The following is a 19,209-nucleotide window of genomic DNA, read 5'->3' on the forward strand; positions in this document are numbered from 1 at the left end:
GGTAATTGAACCTAGATCATCTGGAATTAAGAGCCAGTTCTCTTAATTGATGAACCAGCTTTTCAGCCCACTGACAATTTTGAACTTCTGGTTCCCTTGGTTTCTAATTCTTGAGTCCTGAGGATTATATGTATGTGTCATTATGCCTGGTTTATATAGAACTGTGGATCAAGTTTAGTAGGCAGGTCTTTGTACATGCTAGGTGAGCGCTCTGACAGTTGATCCCCAGGCCCAGCTTTGCCTGTTATATTCTGAGTTATTGTGCAATTTGCAGCATGTCAGGGTGATTTCTGTTATCCATCCCTCCATATTCTGTCACTCATATACCCCTCATCCAGTCATGAGATGAACTGAGTCCACCTTGTGAAAAGCTGTTTCTGTCTCAGAGTTCAATCCATTGGTGACTCTCTTCTTTGACAGCACGCTGTGGTTTTGTCTGCTGGTGGACCTGCACTCCAGGGCTATGCTGTGTAATGCGGCCTCCACTGACCACAGGCAGCTACTGAGCTCTGGGGATGTGGCTGATCCAAATTGAGCTGTGCCCTGAACGTCAGTCATGCACAGGATCAAAATGCCCTAGCCAAGAAATATGAATACAAAGACATATTAAATTGTGCAAATGCAACTGCAGCACTTGTAAGGATGAGTCAGGAGGATTGCCAGTTTGAAGCAGAGCTGGAGGGGCACTTTAGTAAGCTTTAGTCCAGTCTGGACTATAAAGCAAGACCCTTTCTTATTTCTATACATTAGAATAGCACTATGCATTATCTTTGGTCACATAAACTACATTGTTATAATTAATTTCACTTGTAGCCATTAGTTACTTGTAATAAGTAAAATGGTAACAATGTTACTTATATACATAAAAATGTACAGTGTATTTCTCTGGGATGAAATGAGAAGGCCTGTTTCCTTCTGGGTCAGAGAGTAAGTAGTTTCTTTGGTATCTCCATGGTTGCTACTATGTAGCACATGAGCATATTTCAGTTGCTGTCCATTCAGTTCTGAAATCTTTACCAGATTGGACTCCTCTTGAGGAAGAACCCTATGAATGTGTGATTTAAGGCTTGATATAAAAACCTATCGCTGCTACTGAATGATTTTTGGCAGATTTGAATCCGTGGGAGGGCAGACATATGTTGGTGTAAACATTTCTTGGATATATAATCAAAGAGTAAGTAGTGCATGTGTGTGAAATGCCTTAGAGATAATAATCTTCACAGGATGGCTGCATTTCAAAACCCTTTCACATGTTGTCTTTATTCTTTTATTCATGTATGCATGTACCTTTCACAGGCTGTCTTTATTCTTTGTGAGTATTCATACATGTATGTATGCACATATGTGAGTGTGTGCATGCGAAGGCCAGATGACAGCTCTCAATATCAATTCTCAAGTGCTGTCCATATATGTGTACATTATATATGGACTCTACAAGTAAATGAGTGAGTCCCAGGGGTTCACCTGTCTCTTCCTCTCCACACTGAGGTTAGGCATTAAGTTTACAAGTATACCATCAAACCTGGCTTTTGTTTTTGTCCCTCCTGCAACCAAACCCCAGGTATCTGGGAATTGAATGGAACCACCTTTCCAACCCCTACCTTCTTCATTTTCAGTGATTAGCATTCTCAGTGTGGGCTGGTTGGTACAATGATTTTCCTACACATATGGAGTGTGTGAGCGTAGCTGAATAGAAGTGAATTATATTGTGTGCTCACATGTACCCACCTGAACATAGGCACAAAGCCCAGATAAACCCTAATTAATTCTCAGAACTCTCTGGTGTATTCAGAACCAATTGAATCAATTAGCTGTGAAACAAAAATACAAAGCCTATGATTATTTTTTAAACTAGAAACCGTAGAATTTAAGAAAGTAAACACATTATAAGATATATACACAACATTTGACCCCTGACATTGGTAATTTTGCTTCTCAAAGAAACCAGGTTTGCCTTAATGGTTACCTCAGACGAGAAGCTATTTGCTAAACTGAATATTTTATTGACATGAAGGAGGTTTGGCTACAATCCATCTTTATGGTTAGATGTTATTTGAGGAATATAGTGGTAGAAATAAATTAATTATTTGTCATAGAATTTTATGATTTTTTTTCAAGACAGCAACGTGTCTGGCATCTAAAAAACACAAAGCATTACTTTTAAAATTAATTTTAATATAGAGATCCACTGCATATGTATGTAGAGAGTAGGGATTAATGATATATCTGAGCTGGTAGAATGCTTGGTTAGAATATTTGAAGCCTCAGATTATGCCACCAGCATTTCATAAACCAAGGGTGGTGGCACATGCTTGTAATTTAATACTCTGAAGGTAGAGGAAGAGATTCAGAAGTTTAAGATCACCCTTAAGCACATAACAAGTTAAAAGCCAGTCTGGGACATACAAAAAATAAATACTCAATACAAATACTCAATATGGCTGCTTTAGGATCTCAGTGGAAAGTGGTCTCAAGATTTCAAGGCATGAGCTCCACCTGTAGGTTATGAGGACTCAGTTCCACCTGTAGGTACTGAGGCTGCCTGCCTGAAAAGCTCTGAGAATGTTACAGAACTACACAGGTGAGCTATGGAAAGGTTAGTGTATAATAAATATTTCAGTAATTATGTTTTAAGATGCTACCATGTTTCAGGACCTCAAGTTGAAGGTGTATGGCTGTACTAGGGAGAAAGGCATGCTTTCAAGAGAGAAGACATTTGATTGACATTTGTTTAGTTGCTTATCAAAGCTGGGGGCATCATCAACTACGATGCATACAATTAATCATAATCATATCTCTATTCAACTAGCCATATAAAGTCTTAATCTTTATTATTATCATGATTACTTACAGTACAAGGTCTCATGTAGCCCAGGGTGTTCTTGAACTTGCTATGTATCTTCAGATTACTTGCTATGTGTTGGGGTTACAGATGTGGACTACCATAGCCAGTTTTTATGGAGTGTTAGAGATCAGACACAGAGGTTTGGACATATTAGACAAGCATTTGTCCAGTTACGTCTCTGGATTTGAGGTTTCTTTGCTCACCGTTCTCAGTCATTTGCTCTTCCAGCCCAGGCTTTGTTAGCCTCCTTTAAACTATGGCCACTAGACTCTGCTATGTTACATGCTCTCACATAATAGCATATATTAATGCTTTTAATATATAATTTTGCTTGATCCTCACAATTTATGAGATGCATCTCACCAATTTCTTTCCTCAGCTGGCAAATACCAGGCTGGAGAGAGTGTGAACATCACAGTTGAAAGTACCAGTGTTTAAACTTAGAACTTAACCTAAACCAGTGCCATTTTAAAAAATAAAGGACAACATTTATTTGGGACTCACAGGGTCAGAGATTCAGTCCAGTATCATCAGGTAGGAGCATGACAGCAACCAGGCAGGTATGGTGCAGGCTGAACTGAGCGTTCTACATTTTCATCTGAAGGCCACACCCTCTAATAGTGCCACTGTCTGGGCCGAGCATATACAAATCATCACATTCAATTCCCTGGCCCCTATAGGCTTTTCCAAATATTTGAGTCCAGGGGCCATACCTAAACAAAGCATAATGCAAAATGCATTTAGTTCAACTTCAAAAGTCCTCATAGTCTATAGCAGTCTCAATAATGTTAAAAGTCCAATGTCCCTTCTGAGATTCATCCAATCACTTAACTGTAATTCCCAAAGAAAGACAGGAAACCAGCTGGACAAACTCCAAACTCTGCATTTCCATGGCTGATGTCAAAGATCTTCAGATCTCCAACTCCCTTTTCATCTTTGTTGACTGCAACACAGACTTCCTTCTCTTGGGCTTGTTCCACTCCCTGTTAGCAGCTTTCCTCAGTACACAGCCCATGTCTCTGGCATCTCAAACATATTGGGGTCTCCAAGGCAACTCCAATGTTATAGCTTCTTGTTTCAATGTCTGGGATCCACACATGATCTGGGATCCTCCAAAAGGACTGATCTCACATCTCCAGCTCTGCCTTCTGTAGCACTCTAAGCTCAGGTTGATCCATTCAACTTCCCTGGCTGTTCTTGGTGAACATCCTATGGTACTGGCACCTCAAATATAATGGGGTCTTCTACTGGAACTAGGCTTCACCAGTAGCTTCACATAGGCTCCCTTCATGATGCCAAGCCTCAAATCCTTTGCATGACCCCTTCAGTCCTGAGCTATCAACTACAACAGAGGCTGCACCCTTACCAGTGTCCTTCCATGGCCTCTCACAGTGCCAAGCCCCAGCTGTTCTTCATGAGCCTTTCATGCCTTCAAAACCAGTATCAACTGGGTGGCTTCTACACATTACCAAGTACAGCTGCAGCACAAGGTACAATCTTGGATACTTCTGGAACACAGCTTCTTTGTGCTTTCAGAAGATTTCACCTCCATGATGCTGGTCTCTTTTTAATCACCACTAATTTCTTAGCTTCAGCTAACCAGCATCAATTGTCCCTGTATTGCCTTCTATTATTCACTCTAAAGCCAGAGCCACACGGCCAAAGCTACAGAGTTAGAAAGTTTGCTAGGGCTGGAATATGCCCCCCCCCCATCCCACTCTATTCTATTACATTATCACTACCTTTCTGTTTTTCAACTCCTTATCAACTGCCTAAGCTTGACTATTCTGGATCTTGCTCTGTAATTGACCTTGGACTCAGACATCTGCATGCCTGTCTCCTGGGATTAAAAGTGTGTGTACCACTATGCCTGGACTTAAGTTTTTTCCCCCCAACTACAACTTTGTTCTCTCTCTTTCTCTCTCTCCCTCTCCTCCCATGTGTAACCAGAAACAGCATCTCTAATTACTTATAATTATTGTGGGCATAAGTGTTGTTTTTTATTTATATTTTATTTAATTACCCCCTCCCCGAGTGTGTGTGTGTGTGTGTGTGTGTGTGTGTGTGTGTGTGTGTGTGTGTGTGGTCAACGAACAACTGTGGGGGCAGTTCTCTTTTCCCACCACCCACCATGTGGGATCTGGAGTTAGAATTTAGGCAGTCTTGGTGGTCAGTGCCTGGCAGGCTGAGCCATCTTGCTGGCTAAAGTATTGCTAAAGTCCAAAACAGGAAAACCTCCGCAGGACTCACTGACACAGTGCAGCCAGCAAGGTCACGTGTAGACAAGTTGAATGATGTAGTCATGTGGAGGCAATAAGAGTCTTTCCCAAGGCTATGTGCACTCGAGCGTTCTCTTGTGAGCTTTGGGAGATGCTGATACATGATGGGATCATTTGCTGGGACCGGCGATCATCGGGTGAACTGAGAGCAGTCAGAAGGGAGACAATGTGCTGTTTCCTCTGACCTGGACCCGCAAGGCCAAGGAGACTGCAGAATTCTGAAAAACCAAGGGACTTCTTTGTTTTGCTTATTTTAAAAAAGGGTGGGGGATGGATGGACAACCCTCAGCATCAGCTGCAGGTGCTTAAATTCTGGGGTTCTCAGGCACTTTAATAGGCTCAAAAATCATGCAAATTAACCGCTAAGCTGAATTTACTGTATTGTGTGAGACACACTCAGGTCAACAGTGACTCTCTTGAAATTTGCAGTTTTTCGAGACAATGCTAACATTTATTTAGGGACCACATCTTCTAAGTAAGACAAAAAGCAGCTTCAGTCACTTCTCCAGATATGGTCCACGTTGTTTTAAAACTTATCTTAGAGTTTTTGTATATCACCCACTCGCTATGGAGTTGGGGGTGTATCAGTGCCTGAGTTATGAGGCAGCCTTAGCAGCGTTGGAATATCCTATCTAGACCAGCCTTCCCTCTGAGCATTAGGACTGTATTATTTTCCAGAGGGTTTTAGGGTTGCTTAGATTGAGGAATTTTCAAGAAACAGCTGTATTTGAACTGCGGTGTTAAATCCTGCTTATTTAAACAAGTGGGTCACCAAGAAACTTTAAGGTAAATAGTGGCCTCAAGAGGAAGTACCAAGGCGTCCACGCGTCTCCAACCCCTCTCGGGAGCAGTCAATTAATCTCTGCTACAGAACAGCACCGCCCGGCCTTGCACCGGAGCCAGGCACTTAGATAGAAACCCCGCCTTGCCGCGGGCGGAGAGAGACCTGGCCTGGAGTTTCCTCCATAGTCCTCTTCCTAGCCTCGCCAGTGCGGCTCAGTGGCTCTCGGGCTCTAAAGGCCTTTTCCGAGCTTAAAGTGCTTTCTCCCAGGAAGGGGATTAAAAGTCACAAAGAAAGGAAGAGGACCTCGCTGGAGCCCTCTGGGGGCGAGGGTGGGGCGTCCCGGAGTGGACCTCCTACTGCAGCCTACCGCAAGTGGGCTGGAGGAGGACGCGCCCTGCCCCGCGCTGGCCCAAGCACAGCGCCGCGGGCTGCGACGCGCGTCGCCGTGCGGTGAACCGAGCAGCCGGGCAGCGGCGGAGGCCTCGGGGCGCCCCGCCCTGCGCCTCCTCTAGCCGCCTGCGCGCGGTGCTGTGCGCCCAGCCCGCTGCTGCTCCTCCTCCCTGCCTCGCCGTCCCCTCTCCTCGGAGTCCCGACTGAGCGCGAGCGCCACACGGCCCCGGGCCGCCGCCGAGCGCGCCAAGACGCCGAGACGCCGAACAGGTGGCCGGAGGCTGCAGGCGCCCGGGCGGGGACAGGCGAGGCCAAGCGAAGGCGGCCGGGCTGGACATGGTAGCCGGGCAGCTCTGTGCGGCCGCCTGCTCGCGCCCCTAGCCGCCGGCGCGCCGGCGCAGCGGCCCCACCGCGCCCTGCGTACAGTCTCCCGGCCCAGCGCCGCTCCGGCCCCGGACAGCAAGGGACGGCGGCATGAAAGTGACCGTGTGCTTCGGGAGGACCCGGGTGGTCGTGCCGTGCGGAGATGGCCGCATGAAAGTTTTCAGCCTCATCCAGCAGGCGGTGACCCGCTACCGGAAGGCCGTGGCCAAGGTGAGTGGCCTGGGGCGCGCGGTGGGGAGCGGACTGGGGAAAGGCGCGGGGATCAATATGGCGCTTCCTGGAGACGGAGGAGGGAGACCGGGAGGCGGGGAAAGGGAAAGTGCGGCAGCCCGGCGGCCTCGCCCGCGCCCCCGGCCCGGACCCGCGGCCGTAAAGTTCTCGGCGCGCTCCAGCTGGGCCGCGATCGCCACCCGCGCGGTCCCTGGACACTGCCTGGGTCCTCCGGGCTTAGGAGTGGGCGGCCCGGTGCCCAGAGCCGGCACGGGGCGAAGCAGAGTGCGGCTCGCAGGAGGCGCGGCGCTGCCTGGCGGGGCGCCTCTGCCCGGCGGTCCGCGGGCCCCGGCAATCCAGCTCCAGGCCTCTCCCGGAGCAGGCCTGTCCCGGAGGGTGGCCCACGGAACTTTGAGGGGTGTGGAAAGAGTTGAGCAATCTGGTCCACGCGGGAGCGCAGCCGGGCCATGGACCTTCTGTGTTTTGCGGGATCTCCGGGTCGCACGGGCAGCTCCTGGTTGGGTCGGCCAGGCTCCTGATCTAAGGTGGGGGGCGATGGAGTGGCTCCGGTGCTCGGCTCCTTAAAACACCTCATCCTAGATTCGCTCATGGAGTCAGAACTCCCTCCGGATCTTTACCCTTACCTAGCTGGCTGTGCTCCAGTGAGGAGCCCGGGCTGTACTGGGCCTGGGGTCGGTGTGGCCTCAATTTCTCTGTTTTCCTCATGGAGAACATTGTCTCCATTAAACCGCATTCCTCCATAATAGGTCAGAAGTGGAAGGGCGTTTTGTAGGTTGTTTACCCCCTGTGTTTGTCAACAGCCCACGATGAAGTTTCGTTTTAGCACCTGAGGATATTTCCTTTGTATGAGAGTGGAATGTGTTCCCTTTGGTATTTCCCCGTCTGTTGTCTGTTCAGTGGCCTGCCTTCTGTGACTTAGGAACATGCGTGAGGGGACGGTGGCTTTGTCTGCCTGTGTTGCTGAATGCTCATGGGCCACCCCTCCATTCTCCTCAGAAATGAAGAAAGGGCAAAATGGTTACACCGTTCTTTTGATTTGTTTTTAGTCTGCGTTGGAAAAAATAGCAAGATTTTCCCTTTAAGGAAACTTTGGGGGATGGTTGGGAATTTGGTACAGGGATAGGAGATGCTGAGTTCAACAGCTGTAAGTGTTCTTCCAGTTGGTCGAACTCATTGAAAATCAAACAACGTTAGTGGAAATTGGGCACCTGTTTATCTTGTAAAGCTGACAAGAGGGGAAATCCTCTAACTCCACACTTAAGTGTTTTAAGCATCATTTCTGACTGACAGTTGGTGATTTAATATTGTAAGGGAAAACCAGGTTGTCTTTGTACTCTGCAGACAAAACATCATTAGCTGTGAAAGAAAAGAAAAACGGCAGGGACATATGTAGAATACAGAAGTGTGCCTACTCCCAGAGCAGAGAGTGACAGTGCTGACCTCTGCTTTGCCGATTTTGTTTGTAAAACTAGCCATGTTTCATCTCGCACACCCTGGGCAATGGTCAAGTTGCCTGTTGGGAAATACACAGGTCACTGTTTGACTGATTGAATTACTAATTTTTCCATAGGAATTAAGCATTTACGATTTCAAGTCATATTAAGTACCTGTTGTGTTGTGGGTGCTGGGCAGCTTAGGGACCCATGGGTCTTTGTAGATGATAGATTGTGAGAGCCTGAGACAAGATTCTTGTGATTCCTCAGGTGAGGACAGCTGTGGGGTTTGCTGTGTGGAGATGTTGTCCCTGGGATGTTGGAAGGTTGGAGTTGAGGGCTCTTGCTGATAGATGTGGGCTGTTCTTCGCTATCAGCAGTGGCTGTTCCATAGCGAAGGGAGAGGGGTGGTGAAAGGGTGGAAGAGAGGAGGTCTGAGTGACTAATAGTTGTAAGAAGACCAGGTGGGAGAAATGAAGGACAGGAGAGAGACTGTAACATTGGAGTTACAGATAAGACAGTCAAGGATGGTTTACTGGTTCCAAAACCTTAGTTTAGGAGGTGTGTGTGCACGTGTGTGTCTTTCTTTCTGTATGTGTTCAGAGTCATTGCTGGGTGTCTTTCTCAGTCTCTCTGCACTTTCAAAAGGAAGATTTGAGACAAAATCTTACAGAATCTGGAATTCAAGGCCAGTCAGGGCTACATAAACCTCTCTCTGCAAAAGCTAGATTTTGCAGTTTAACTGTTAGATCACAAGACTTTTGACTCTTATGTTCAAAGAGCTGTGCTCATGACATAGCTTTACTCCCTGAGCTTGGAAACAGAGGCAGGTGAATCTCTGTGAGTTCAAGACCAACCTCATCTGCAGAGTGAGCTCCAGCCCACACAAAACTACATAGTGAAAACCTGTCTCAAATAAAATAATCCACAAACAAGCCAAAAGCCCAAGCCAAAGAAACGAGGGCTGACTCAGCAGCTAAGAGCACTGGTTGCTATTCCAGAAAACCTGGGTTGGATTCCCAGCCCCCACATAGTAGCTCACAACCATCACAACTACAATCTCAGGTGATCTAATGCCCATCTAATACACATACATGCACACAAAACATCCACACACATAAAATAAACAGTTTAACTTAAAAGTGTTTAAAGGCTTAAGGGAGCTGCTTCATCCATCTGTTGTTTTTCCTCTCGGATGGTTAGGTAATGACTGAAATTAATCTTTCACACATCTCCCATACAATATAAGACGACTAGGGAGCAAACATATCAACATTAAGTGTTGTAACTTCTGTTCTCTTATTTCTTCTGCTTAATAAAATAGAATAGATCCTGTATAAGAAAACTGGGTAGCCAGGTAATAGGAAAATCCTGCTGAGGTTGCTAGGTGACATGGGACGTGATGAGCTCCCACTTTATGGGGAAAATGTGGGCAGGCAAACCATGTTCAACATATGAAAAACCCATGAAGCAGAAGAAAAAAAAAAAAAAAAAAAAAAAAAAAAAAGGAAAAGAGCCAGGATTTAAAAAACAAAAAAAACAAAAAAACAAAAAAACAAAAAAAAAAAAAAAAAAACAGAAAACATTCAGCCAAGCTTTCTGTGCACTAAGCACTTTGTGGTATGGTGGGGCTAATTTTCTGGTATTCTGTTTACGTTATTTGAGATGTTTTCTTTGTAGGTTGAACAAATCAATTTCTGGCCAGCAAAATGCCACGCCTTAGCACTAGAAATATGCTTAAGAAGCCAGTGTTTGACGGCTGACCCTTAGTCATATATAAGCTATATATTTTTTTTCCACTAGTGTGAAAACATTTTTGAAGTCATGGGGTGAAATGGCTGTTTGTCTTCCCTTTTTACCCATTATCATCAAGACCCTGGTTTAGATATTGAGGGCCAGGTTACATGGAGGCTTCTGCTGAGTGTGTTCGATTGGAGGACCGACCATTTGTGTGTCTGTGTGCGCGCTCTGAGCCTTATCATTTCTGGGGCTTATTGTCAAGCTCTGGAACTTCACAGCAGGAGCCACCATTATGCAGTGGTGGGTATCAGGGAGTTATTAGGTTTTGTACTGGGCTTGGTGGGAGGGATGGCTGTGTTTAGGGCCCTACTTTCTAACTGAGTAGCTGAGTGACCCCAGAAAGCACCTGCCTTGCAGTGGGAGTGTGTGTGAACTTTGAGAGTGTATTGCCATCCTAAAAGTATAGGGGAGGCATTGTGAGAACAGAAACATTGGGGTTTTGAGGGCCTATGTTTGGATCAAGCTGTGGGGGACAGGAAATGCCAGAGAGAGACTCTAGGATGTCATATGGTCTAGTAACAGAAGAGACAGGATGAGTTGCTGATTGGATGAGTTTGGCTTACTTGGAAAGAAAAGCTCCTGTAGACAGGAGAAAGGGGCTGAAGATAACATGAGAGAGGGTGGGCTGTAAGACTTTGGTTCACCTCCCTTCTTATAGACCTGTCTTGGGGGAAATTGTTGGGAACCTGGTTGCATTAGCTGTTTAACATACAGAGCCTCAGCTTCCTCATCTTCCCTGCAGGATTAAAATGAGCGTTGAGCAGTGGTGAATATGAATTCTTCTGAGTGAGACGTGGACGACAGAATCTGCTCAGTAAAGATTGTTATCACTGGCCCATTTCATCTGGGGAACACTCCATCCCACAGATCCTGCTTGGCTTTTCTTCTTTTGCTTAGAGTGTAATTTAATTGAAGAATAGGTTGACTTAAAACCTGCTTATGCAATGGTGCAGTCAGGAGGAGAGATTGATTCATTGAGTGTAGTGGGCAGAGAATTCCAAAGCTGCTCTAAGTGTTTCAGATGGGCTGGCCAGGCCTCTGCTTCTCAAACCGGTCCCTTAAGAGTGACCTATTAGCAATTTGTTGTTTAAAATACAGTTTAAAGAGGAGGGGAGGCGGTGGGACATACCCACAATTCTGTTATCTAAGCACTGGGAGGGAGGGGCAGGATTATAAGTCACAAGTTCCAGGTCAGCTTGGTCTGCATAGTGAATTCCAGTTTAGTCAGTGAATGTCTCAAAGAAACAAAAATAAAACTATTTATGGAACTCGTAAAATAATATTACTTTCATTGGGATATTACTAATTACTAAATTTACAAATTAGGGTTTTTATGAAATATTTAGTGGTTGGTATGGAGTGTGTGTGTGTGTGTGTTTGTGTGTGTGTGTGTTTGTGTGTGTGTGAGAGAGAGGGGGGAGTGTGGAGTGGAAGGAATAAATGCATGGCAACATCTTGCAACACAGTTGCAAACTTTCTAGACACTTGATGGAAATTACATTGTGGCAGTAACTGAAAAAAGATACAGGCAAGAATTTTAAAAAAAGAATGAAGTCTAAGGCATTTTACTTGCAACATTTTCTGTCTTTCAAAGAGGAAAAAGAAACATAGTAACAGGGCAGTGTCTCTGTAGTGATCTCTTTGCTCTCCTGACTCCTCTACTTCAGACTCCATATCCCTCTGACTTTCCTGTACTTTCCAGCCTCCTCTCCTATCTTTCTCGCTTCCTTTACCTAGAATGATTTCTCTCTCTTTGCAGGCTCCCATTGACCCCCAGCTCAGGCCATCCCTGTGTGCTGTGTGTACCTGGCTGTTTCAGGCTTTCTTTTCTTTGTGCTCCTCCTGAGGACTTCCTGTAGCTCTTGTACTCCGTAGAACTCAAAGACAGGAAGAATGGGGCTGTGCGTCTCCTTCAGGTGAGATGGCTGATGCTAGCTCGTGCCTTGCTTGCCACAGTCTCACTTGTTCAGCAGATGTCTATGTACAGCCATCATAAAGGGTGAGTGAGGGGACACTTAGAATAAAAACATTGCCACACAAGTGCCACACAGGAAGGACCCTCCTGAGAAGATACTGATTCCCACTTTTGAGTTAGAAGGGCCTTACTGCTGTGTGCAATACAAATAGTGCAAATTCAGAATTAAGGCTAAGATTCTCTTTCATGTCAGCTATTTCCAAGGAGTTCAATTTGTCTGGGAGACCAGGCAGAGCTTAGTCCTGGGGTTTGCACTGGGTCAGATTCAAGGCATGTGGCCAAAGCAGTGTGGGAATCTGGCCCTGACTATACTTAGGCTCGGTCTAGTGCCTCCATTTCTTTCTGTGTGAATCCTTGGGGCCGGGCCAGAAGTGAGTGCAAGTGTTTAGGAACTGAGATTCACAGAATGAATCTGGCTGAGGAGAAGGACTGGTTGGCTTATGATGATTCTAATTCCTCATGGATGAATTACTTGTTGGAGGTAATGTTTAAAGTCCCACATGGACCATTAACCTGGAGACAGATCCTCCACCTGTCCTGGGAAGGTCTTACCTTCCTGTGGCGTTGGTGATGGCATATACTCAACAGATGACACACATTATACTCTGTCTTTTTCAAGGTTGGAAATGAGAGGAAATGGGGGAAATTAGGGCAGTAGGTTCTTTGTATAAGTGATTTTCCACTGGGTGGAGTTGGCATTTTAGGCACACAGAGCACCCTCCCTCCCTCGTAGCCATTAACTCTACATTCCTATCTAGACCTAGGTCAGTAGAACATGTGATTCGTATGCTAAATAGTTTTGGTGTGTTTTCTGTTTAACAAAGAAAATAGAGAATCGTTTCTTTGTTTTGATTTTTTTTTTGAGCCCCTCTTTTACTGTGGTGCTCAGGGTGCCTCGAACTTGTGATGATCCTCCTGCCTTTGACTACAGATGTCATGCCTTACTAGAAATCTTTTCCTTCTTCCTTCCCTTTTTCCTTCCTCTTTTCTTTCCCTTTTTCTTTTAAGACAGGGTCTCTCTATGCTTGAAACTACCTAGAACACAGAGATGCCCCTGCCTCTGCCCTCTAATTGCTGTCTTCTAAGTGGTGGGATTAAAGGTCTGTGTCACTGGGTCTGGCCTTAGAGAATCAAATTCTAATGAAAATAAATTTAATGTTTAGTGACTAAAGCAAAAACGTGTCTGATTTCCCATCTCTCTTATTATTTCTCCTTTCAGGCTTTGTTTGGAAAGATTCTGTGGAATGGGTTTCTTCCTTGGAAGCTCTGCCTCCTTATATTCAGCCTTCCATCTTTTTGGTGATTTGTACTATTAGGCGATGCTCCAGGATGCAGCTAGTGTGTTTGCTTACCCAGTCTACACAAGAATAGCCCTGGCTTCAGTCTCTGTTTCTGCATAGAACCAGGTTTGGGGAGGCACACCTCTGAAGTCCCTTTGCTCTTGAGCTGGGGACAGGCAGGTCAGAAGTTCAGGGTCATCCTCTGAAACAGTGCAAGTTCAACATAGCAAGCTTGGGGCCTCTCTCAGCCAAATGAGACTGTTTCAAAACAAAGCAAACAAAAGTCAACACTTTCACCTTTTTTGTGTTCTCTGTCATATTAGTTCATATTGTTAGAACTTTAAGCCTCGTGTCCGAATGTCCTAAAATAGTGTTAAGTTCTTCTCTTAAGTTCTTTGGTATGTAAAATAAGAGAAGTGAAACATTTATATACAAACAGGCATAAATATTCATAGAAACATTATTCATAATGACACCAAAGAATCCCTGTATTGACCAGGTGACAAATGCATTGGGGCAAAGAGGATACGGAGTGACTGAGAATTGGTTCATTTCTTTAAAGATTTTTAATTATTTTTGTTATTGTTATTATTATCTTTATTATTGTTTTTTCAAGCAGCGTTTCTGTGTAACCCTGGCTATCCTGGAACTTACTGTGTAGAGCAGGCTGGCCTCGAACTAGAGATCCTCTTGCTTCTGCCTCCTGAGTGCTGAGATTAAGTGTGTGCTACCACTGTCCAGCTTAGTTTTGTTACTTTTAAAAAAGGGTTAATATATTTTATGTGTGTGAGTGTTTTGCCTGTATGAATGTACACTGTGTGTGTGTGTGTGTGTGTGTGTGTGTGTGTGTCTGCCTGGTGTCGGATTCCTTGGAATGGAGTTACTGAAGATTGTGAACTGCAATCAATACAAATTCTGAGAAATGAGCCCAGGTCCTCTTCAAGAGCAGTCAGTGCTCTTAACCAGTGAGCTGTCTCTGCAGCACAAAGATTTATTTTTAAATATATGTCTCTGTATGTCTGAGTCTGTGTGTGTGCCATGGGTGTGCAGGTACTCACGGGGGCCGGAAAAGGGCTTTGGGTTGCTCGGAGCTGGAGTCACAGGTGGTTGTGGAATGACATGGATAATGAGAACCAAAGTTTCCTCTGGAAGAGCAGCAAATGCTCCTAACCACTGAGCAGTCTCTGCCTTTTATTCCCTTTATGAGCGATTAAATCATAAAATGTAGGTGGTTCTAATGGTGGTACAAGTCCAAATACACTAAAAGTCATTCCTTGCTTACTTTGTGCGTGGGAGTGCGGGGCTTGGTATAGACGGCGGTGTAGAGGGCCTTCAGCTGTGCGCCATCAGGGTCCCGTGATGAACCTGAAGCTCACTGGATTGGCTACACCCGTTTGCTCTCAGGATCTTCAGGATCCCGGCCCTGTCAGCAAGCCCTGCTTTCATTTGGGTGTCAGGGACAGACTGAGGGCCTCGTGCATGTGTGGCAAGCACTTAACTGTGCTATTCTTCTAACCCCAGTCGTGCACTTCAAATGGGTGAACTTTATGGTTTACAATTATATCTCAATAAAGATGTTAAAAATAGATAACATAAGACAGCATATGAATAAGATTCCATTTTTAGGTATTTACAGTTCCGAGAGTCCCATAAAACATGTCTGTGTGTGTCAGAGATAACCAAATATCCCAATTAAAAATGATTTTTAGAGATTTTTTTGGATACAGTGTGATAAATCAATCCTACTTCTTTGAGTCTGTGTAGTCAGTCTATCCTGCTGTCTGTCCAGGAAGCTCTGCATACCATGCACATGGTTGCCATACCCCTCCCAAAGGGTTTCCAGCAGTTTCCCAGCGGTTCACCCATCCCATCAGCTTTCTCCCAGCTCCCCACCCGCCTTTGCTGAGTGGCGGTTCGCTGAGCTGTCCGCCTGGAAGAGCTTTTGTGTGATGTTTGCTTTGGGCTCTCTCAGTAGCTCCCCTTCTCTGCTCATCTCACTATGTGTGAGCGTTGGGCAGTTCCGGTTTCAGCCCCTGAGCTCCAGCATTTCTAGTCTGCAGGGCTGTTCATCACGCTCCTGGATTACCAGGTGGCTGTGACTTGCATGGGCTTTGCCAGGGAGCAGACAGGACACTGCATCTCTTGCCACTCACCGGTGCCATCAGAGCCTGTCGCCTCCTTTGGGACACATGCTGTTGGGAGTCAGGATAAATGGGGTTTATGGTGTCCTCAGAATTCATGGTGTGTGTCTTCAAAGGTGACTCTCGTGTGCAGAGGTGACTTCGTCAGACTGCTTGCTTAGTGAGCTTTAGTATTTGCCCCTGCCTGGTGCCGATGGGGTGCTGTATTTATACATATGCGTATACGTATACAGATGCAGCATTTTCATGGTATGTAACTATAAGCAGTTTTAGCAATGTCATGACAGTATTGACCCCACTCTTTTTTCCACAGTCCTGATATGGCAAAGAGCTAAGTTTTGGGCCTGATTTTTTTTTTTTTTTTCTGCTTGTATTTGTTTTACATCTTTTTAGAATAGAAAACTAGAGTATATTACAGGCACGGTGGTTCCGAAAAGGCCCTTTTAAGAGTGCCTGTAGTAGAAATAAATCTCTGTGTGAGTAACAAAATAACTCCCTGTGCATCTTGCAAAACGAAAATCACCAGCTCGCCAAAAACATGGAGGCTTTCACAGATGAAAACCATACAGCAGAAAGTTCCTTTTGTGTAGGTGGCTGATATAAGAATAGGCTTTGTGTTTTTACTGTTTTATGTTTAAAATAAATGGAAAATTGGCAGACCCTGCATGTGTGCCTTTTAATTTTCATTTATTAAGCCTATTTTTTAATGTAATTTTTTTCCCCGGGAAACATTTTCTTGCAATACAAAGGCATTTCAGATGTATGATTTATAACTCTGAAACCCAGTGTGTAGCGGCCTTGCGAGAGGTGGCTGGCAGATTCCTGCTCGGCAGGTTATCCATCAGCTAAGAGGCTCTCACTGCAGAGAGCCCAGAGCAGAGACTATGGGCTCCTGGCAGAGCAGCATGTGACGAACTACCAAGTCCACTGAAGCTAGATGCAGGATTTGAGATCTTCACCACTTGGTTAAAGTTCCAGAAACATCCAGTGAGAGTGTAGCATGTGGTGTGCTCAACGCAGAAACAGCTGGACCCGGAAGCTGGGCCACGCCGGCTCTCAAGTCTCCGAAGAGCAAATTTAATTATGAAGGCATATCCTAAAAGGTTTTAATTTTTTTTTCCAAGGAAACTTGGAATGCTAATGAACCACTACGAATTCTGTGATGTTAGTTTTATTGTTCATGTTTTATGATTTGCTGATGACTACTGAGATGTCTGTGGAAACACAGGTGGCTGGAACTGGCAAGTCTAGCGGGAGGTGCTTCCTAGTTAAGTACAGACACATTGGAGTGACAAGTGACCCAGAAGAATGCTCGGTATTTAATGGTCCCTATCTTATTGGGTTGTTGCCAGGGAGCCAAGAGGATGGTTTATTTAGTTATTTTTTGTTGTTGATGGAGTGATTGTGTATTGGGCATTGAACCCAGTACCACACTAGGTAGGCACATCCCAGATAGAGAAAGGTTACAGGCACTGTGAGCCATTGATGGAGTTGATGTTACCTGTAGCTGTTGTCCTGTTTGGCTAAAATGCTCACTGCTGAGTAAGCACCACTTGCATGAGCGTCTGTTTCTTCTCCCCTTGATTAGAACAGCACTAGGTGTGGACGGTTGGGTATGTGTGATAAACAGCCTTCCCTATAAAACCATCCCAAGAAACATTCATGTCTCAGTGGTCAACTGGAGGTCCCAGAGGTGTTCATAAAGAAAGTGAGGTTATCAGTTTGCATTTTTGGCTCTGTGTGGCCCCCTTCTACCAGCAGTGAGCCAGTTTTTCAGTCTGTGACAGAGATGCTGTCTTTCTTGAGCTTTCAAAAAGAATACGTGATTTTGTATCATCTCCTTGCTGTGTAATAGATTCTTCATACTATTGTATCTTCCTCCTCAAATTTTGATTATCAGCTGGACCCACTTGTAGTGGCTTAGTTCATAAATCAGCTCAGTTTTTGCTTGATTGATTATATCCAGTGTTGTTTTTCAAGATGGTCTGCTAAAGAATTGCTTTTTCTCCTAGAAGTTTTATGAAAATTCAAATTTTGGTATATAAAGCCATTGATAAAGGAGAAAAAAGAATTCTAGATCCAGCAGTGTACAAATTTCCCAATAGGTATGACAGATCTGGGGTGATTTTCCCATCGATCTTTTCTGGCTTTTTGTTTTGCATGAAGCAGCTCCATATTATGGAGCACAGTGGCTTACCACTTGTGTGCTGTGTTTATGGTCTACCACAACGTTACAGTCCTGGCCCTGTGCTGGATTTTCCATTGATCCTTATTTTCTACAGCAGTGGAAGCTGCCATGCTGCTATATTAAGGAAAGTTGATTAATACTTTGTCCAAGGTAGCTTTCTGTGATAAAACACTGACCAACCAGAAACAACTTGGGGGAAAGGGTTTGTTTGCAGTTTATAGGTTACAGCCCTATTGTAGCAGTTTACGGGGAAGGGGCATGTTCTGTCCCACTCTACTTGATATATCTACCAAATAAAGGACATACAAACCTGGTATTTTTTAAGTAATAAGCTCTTGGCACTGTGCTGCGTAGGTTCTGAGATAGTCTGACCTACGTCCAGCCATAGGCCCTGTGCTACTTGGCAGCTGAGTCTTGATCTGTTTTCTCTGCTCTGTGTGTCCTCAGGGTGATTTTTTTCTTGGCCACATGCTCCTGGTCCATCCTGCCTCATGGGGCCTTCCTTCTTCCTCTACCTTTTTTCTACTCAATCTTAAGTTCTGCCTTTCTCATTCTCCTGCACAGTCACAGGCTCTTACCTTTTATTATTCAGTCAGAGATTATTGGGCCACATTATTTATTGCACACAGGTCAATATAATGCCCATGTCCAGACTGTAGCCTGATCTTGGGGCACAGAACTCAGCATCTGTATGCAAACCTCACATGACTAACCCCAACACAGCCCCTTATCCTGGGAATCACATAGGAGGAGTTCACCTATAAAAGCTCTATTAAGCTTTCCTCACATGCCCTGTCTTCAAGTCAGGAACATGGACAGGATAAAGTCAGGGCTCACTCAGGTGCTGGGCTGCTCCACTCCCTAGTGTCTGACCTCAGTGGGACTGGCAGGCTCAGCAGCAGGGGTCTGTCAGACTGAAGGAATCTCTGGGTCTGTGGCTCACTCAAGAGGTCTGAACTGAAGCAGAAACCCCAGAGGAGTATAACTTAGGCTCCTTCCTGGCTTGCTCAACTTGTTTTTCTTACACAATACAGGACCACCTGCCCAGGGCAGGCACCGCCCACACAGGGCTGGGCCCTCCCACATTAATCATTAATCAAGACAGTGTCCCACAGACATGCCAACAAACCAATCTGATGCAAGCAGCTCCTAGTCCTAGGTGACTGTAGTTTATGTCAACTTGATAAAAACTAGTCACATACATTGATTTGCTATATTTTAATTATTTCTTTATTTTCCCAATGGGTTGCACGGTGCTTTGTGAGGCAAGCAGAAACTTTGCTAGTCCAGTCTCCCCCATCAGCTCCTTTATATGGACTCTTACATCATGTCATGTTGGGGAACATCTTGCTGCTGCTGCCCACGATATAGGCTCTCTTTTCAACCTGTTCTGACTGCTGTGCTTCTGCTTTTCTGAGTGCATTGGCAGCAGTGTGGGAGTCCTGCTTTGGGAATCCTCCTCCTTTCTGTGCACCCGGA

General features: G+C 45.1%; 1 protein-coding gene across 1 annotated transcript in view; it reads left to right on the plus strand.

The window, feature by feature from the left end:
- The first annotated feature begins 6,278 nt into the window (after nt 1–6,278).
- The window catches only part of PARD3 (par-3 family cell polarity regulator), a 509,642-nt gene continuing 496,711 nt past the window's right edge, over nt 6,279–19,209 (plus strand). The window contains 1 exon segment of the mRNA XM_080936664.1: nt 6,279–6,892. Coding sequence (XP_080792790.1) covers nt 6,773–6,892 — 120 coding nt within the window. The 5' untranslated portion in view covers nt 6,279–6,772.

The sequence above is a fragment of the Micromys minutus genome (assembly GCF_963924665.1).
Source record: "Micromys minutus genome assembly, chromosome: 24".
Lineage (NCBI taxonomy): Eukaryota > Metazoa > Chordata > Mammalia > Rodentia > Muridae > Micromys > Micromys minutus.